General features: G+C 39.9%; 1 protein-coding gene across 1 annotated transcript; it reads right to left on the minus strand.

Moving 5' to 3' along the window:
• Nucleotides 1-389: 389 nt before the first annotated feature.
• On the minus strand, nucleotides 390-3,006 carry C922_00959 (hypothetical protein; the record flags this gene model as incomplete). Its single annotated transcript, XM_008816568.1, has 4 exons — nucleotides 390-2,044; nucleotides 2,297-2,338; nucleotides 2,452-2,659; nucleotides 2,779-3,006. 4 exons carry the CDS (start codon nucleotides 3,004-3,006, stop codon nucleotides 390-392), a joined length of 2,133 nt encoding a protein of 710 aa, XP_008814790.1.
• Between the last annotated feature and the right edge of the window lie 2,260 nt (nucleotides 3,007-5,266).

The raw sequence follows: 5,266 nt of genomic DNA on the forward strand, positions 1-5,266 counted from the left end.
TATAAGAGCGTAAACGTGTATATAAGCACGTGTATTTGCCAGTCTATTTATCCTTGTGCACATTTCAACCGATTTGTAGTTTTCTTGAATCGAGATAAGTAGATATACATTTCGTGGATTAATTTACAAATTTTAAAAATACTACAGATGTAAATAAAACACAGTTTGTATGTTCCGCCAATCCATTGGTACATATTGAACTATTATATAAACTTTAATTGTTGAATTTTAATTTAAAAAAAGTAAAAAAAAAAAGAGAGAAAGAAGCATAAACTCGTGTGACCCCTGTAATCGAATAAAGGAAAGGGGAACAAAAAAAAAAAGCGGCAAAAAAAAAGCAAAAAGGACCCGTGTGGCAAGAGAAGAAAAACCACCTCTACATGCAAACCTCACTTGTAAATATTAATCATGAAATAAAACTTCGAGGAGAGTATTCTATGAATCAGGTATTCCCCGGGAAAGGTGCAAAAGTACATAGATTCTCTATCATCAAGGGGTCTATTTAAAACTCCGTACAATTTATAATTCTCAAGCGTGAGCTTTTTTAGGAACGAATTTTGTAAATTAGAAATATGAGAATTCATCCTAGTGGAAAAAATTTTCATTAAACAAATAACATTTTCCCTCTCCCCAAAGTTTCTCTGTAAACTCTGTCTATCTTTATGGGATTCGTAACTGCTGCCATGGTCTGACGCCTCTTCTAGAAGTTCACCTAGCCTGTGCTTTAGAAGGGACATCTCAGCGTATTTAATTATGTTGGAGAAGGTAACCTTTTGGGGTGTACCATTTCGAGGTGAGGGTGATGATGGGGGCAAAGATGAGATTGATGAAAGGGTCTGGGGTAGGTATCCCCCTGGGGATGATAATGGTACAGATGGGTATGGTACTGGGTTGGGGCTCGAAGTTCTGGGGTTATCTTCTTCGGGCGATGCAGCTGGAGTTGCCGCTCTTGGTGTGTCTTCATCGGAGGATCTCGCTGGACTTGCCTCTCTTGCTGTGTCTTCATGGGACGGTGTCGCTGGACTTGCCCATCTGGGTGTGTCTCCATTGGACGATGTCACTGGACTTCCCGCTCCGATAGTGTCCCCATCGGACGATGTCGCTGGACTTGGCGCTCTGATTGTGTCTCCATCAGACCATGAGTCTGCGTCTCCTGCTTCTTCCTCCGCATGTATTTCTTGACCAACTTCTGATAAATTCTCATTGTAGTAAGCAAGCAAGGCCGAACCGACCATATCAACTATCTCTGTCATAGTCTTAAGGCATAAATCCATGATGTATTTTTTTGGCACATTCTTCTGGATTTTTTCCATTTTTACTATTTTCTCAATATTTTGAGATGAAAATTTTTCGATAAATAAATCCAGAACCGTTTTGTTCTTGTTATATATGCCCATATTCACTTGATTGAAAAACCAAGAAATGGTTGCAATTATATTTATGGAGCAAATGTTTTTTATATTTGAACTATTTCTTAAGAAGAACAACTCAGGGGTCTCCAAATCTTTTAAAAATAAAGATCTTATTTCTTCATTGTACACCCTTTTAATCCTTTCTATAACGTCATAAATGTAATAGGAAAAATCGTATATCATTTTAATATGCATATTTGTATCCGATTCTCTACACTTAAAGTTAAAAATGGAGAAAACAAAACTTTCCATTTTGTTTTGTCTAGTCTGGTGTTCCAAGTATTTTTTGCTCGACTTCTTTACCAAGGAGGAAGTTAACTTCTCCATTTTTTCAAATGACTTCAACAACTCTTTACAGCTGTGCAATGGGTTCGACATGTCCGTTACCTTGCTACTCACCTCATTGTTAAAGTTGCTAGTATACGATGAAATGTAGGCAGAGAAAATACCCATGATGTTTGGAAACCTGCGTAGCTTTTGATTTATCTGCATTGATAATGTTTTTCGCAAGATATCACATGTTGTTGACACGTCCTTCGAATCGTACGAATCCATGTTGACTAAGCTAGACATTAACTTTGACAGGACGTAAGTCACCGGGAAGTTGACGATAAGGGACTGGTTTGACTTTCCTGCGAGGGGGGCACACAAGAAGCGGAGCCATTTAATGCTGTGCCGTGGGAGCGTTAAATGACTGGCCGTGGAAGCATTAACTCACACACCGTGGAAGCATTAAATCACGCTCCATGGAAGCATTAACGACTGTGCAGAGAACAGTGTACCGGGGAGTGGCCCCCGTTGGGCAGATTAACCAAGTGCTCGACTTGGCATCGCTCCGATGGAGACATCCACATCTGTGCCGTCAGCTTTCTCTATTTACTTACTTGATTCCTCATATTTCAGGCCTAACAAGGGCACTCTGATCACTGCGCAAATGGGGAAAAAAAAAAAAAAAAAAATCAACAAAATCAACAAAATGTCGTGATAAAGACTTAGGTTATTTCCCCAACGGGGTGTACATGCGCATTTATTTATTCACCTGTTTCCTTCTCGCTATTATTCTTTATGGACATGTTAATCGAATTATCTAGGCACTCCTTCTGATTCGCGAAAAAATGATGGCAATCTCGGCATATACTCATATAGGCATTTTTCCTTTGGGATGCATCACTATGCACCATTAAATGTGCAGACATGACGTAAGTTTGTATACAGAACGCGTCTAATAGACTTTCTACATCCATGTCCTGTGTGTTGATCGGGGAAAGGGCGGGTCATCACATGAGAGGAGGGAATGTCTGCTGTGTCGTGTCTCCCCAATTGGGAGAAGAAGAAGAACAAGAAAAAAAAAAAATGCATCTATTACCTCACTGTGTATGCTTCCCGCATCTTGTTCATAATACGCTAACACATCACTGTCTAATATACTGTCCAAGTAACTGTTAATTAATCCTTTTGATTCGTTTCCTTTTTTTTTGGAGAATCTGTCCTGGTGGCTACTGGTGGTTGCTCTAGGTTCTAAAGTTTTGTGTTTCGAAGGGGGAAAGTGGGAAATGTGAACAAAGTGGGGAACGTTCTTTACATTTTCCCCCATTTTGAAACTTTCACTTTGAATAAAAAGTGTGTAATGCTATCATTGTGTAACTGCATAATTGTGTCTTTTTTTTTTTTTTCTGCGAAGCATTGAACTACCTTCTACATGCACATCTACGCTCGTATCTAAAATAAAAGGAGAAAGGAGAAAAATAAATTGTGGCATTTGTTGGCATATATTCCGCTAGAAGAAAACGTAAGGATTTATTAAAGGCCTTACATCTGCCCATCAGTGAGTGTTCCTCTTCCGGCACGACTAAAATGATCGGAAAGGGGGGGGTTAAATTTGTTCTTTTGCATTTTTTTTTTTTTTTTGTGCAAGACGAGGCTGCCTTAAATTAATCGTTGACCACTCTCAACAATTCATACTCGCTCCTTTTTACATGCTCGATTACTGAACAAAAAACTTCCTGATGCTGTATTCGGAGGGGGGAAGTATGGGGAAAAAAAAAAGAATTACTTTTGTTCGCATCCTGTGTAGCTATGCCTTTGTTTGGTTTTTCCCTTTGCTCCCTTGTTTCTTTGTGAGTTCTTTTTCGGGGGTTACTTTTTTTTATGATCGATTTAACGGGCTCTAAGGGGGAAAGCAGGCGCAATTAGACAACATGTAGGAAGGAAGTAGCAAACAGGTAGGCAAAAGGTAGGAAAGTAGGTAACATGTGGGAGGAAGCGGTGAAGATGCAGTGGAAAGGTGAATACATAAAATTGCTCATCAGCCGTTCCCTTTCCCCTTTAAGTAAGCATACACTTGCGCTCGTCTAAGTCGTCGCAGATAGACGTCGATCTTTCGGCTTTCTTACTTCCAGTGCTCGTCGTAGGCTGATCCTCTATAATTACGGGTTGGGAGAGAAATCATAAAGGCGTGTGGGTATGCGCTCTTTGCAGAAAAGACAGGAAAAGCATCCTCGCGCTATGTTCATGCGCACTTATTTGTTCATTCGATACATTCGTTCTCATTTATTTGTTCGCTCCATTTCTCGAATAGTTCGCTTTGTCCTACCCGAAGAAGCGAGGCTTCGTACTGCAAAAATGGTTATGCCGGAGAAAGAAGAAAAAAAAAAAAAAAATTACACATCTGGAGAAGCTGTTTATGGTAAAATGGGACGCTTAGTTTTGTCCACCTTTCCCTGTTTCATCTTTTCATTTTTTCGCATCTCCACGTGAAGTACATTTCCTGATAGGGTTCGCTGAATTGGAATCTTTCATTTGAAATGCGATCAGGAGGGGATCAAAATGGGGTGAAGCAAAGAATAAAATTTGCGCCTCCAGGAGAAGTTTGCCCGACAGACAGATTAAACTGTTCGGTTAGCTCTTCTCCACGCGCAGTAAGGGACCATCGTGTCCTAAACTTACATGGGCTGGTACTACTTAAGGGTTCAAAGGCTGCAAAAGGGAGAGGGGGCACAAACGTAAGTAGGCGTGTTTACGTGCAGGACTGCTTACATGCATACAAATCTGTGCTTTTGTGGGGAATTGAGGCACATCTATATGCATATTTCCACTTATGTGCCAATGCATATATCCATGCATGACTACCACGACCACTCCCTTTCTCCAAACACACATATAAAAAGGAAAACCGCAACTGTACCATTTGGCCAATCCCACACGGCCCCTATTTTTTAATCCCTTTGGAATTTTCTTTTTTATTCGATTAACCTCCGATGGTGTCAAAGGATGACATGTAAGCTGAGCCAAGTTTAAAAAATAAAAAAAAAAAAGTGAGTCCATATGAATAGCCTCCAAAAGGCGGTTTCCATTCGTTACATCCACGTTTAAAATACAAGCAGGAAATATGTGTACGTAGACATATTCAAATGTGAATATGCTAGCATTTGTGGTAACTGGGGCAAGACTTACCCCCAGGATTAAGGTAAAGCATCAAGACAATCGCCAAGAGAAAGGCGAACTTCTCCATCGTCGGCATCATCTTTAATGAGGAGGAAGGGAAATTGTAGAATGGAAGGGAACTAATTCGCTGAAGAAAAAGACGCAGAAAATAACAGTACTTTGGGGGGAACTGTTGGAATGAAGTTGAGACGTGTCAAACTGCTGAGGGGGGGAAATCGTGGACTCCAAACTGGAGTGATTAAAATGACGAGTTTAATAAACGAGTTACACACGAACGGACAAAATAGTTTGGAAAAAGTAGCTTAGACAAAATAGCTTAGACAGAACAAGATGCACAAAGTAAACAATCCAAAAAAAAAAAAAAAAAAGCGTCTCTTTCACTCACTTAAATTAAAATTAAAAAGAGGTAA

Source organism: Plasmodium inui (assembly GCF_000524495.1).
Source record: "Plasmodium inui San Antonio 1 unplaced genomic scaffold supercont1.3, whole genome shotgun sequence".
NCBI lineage: Eukaryota > Apicomplexa > Aconoidasida > Haemosporida > Plasmodiidae > Plasmodium > Plasmodium inui.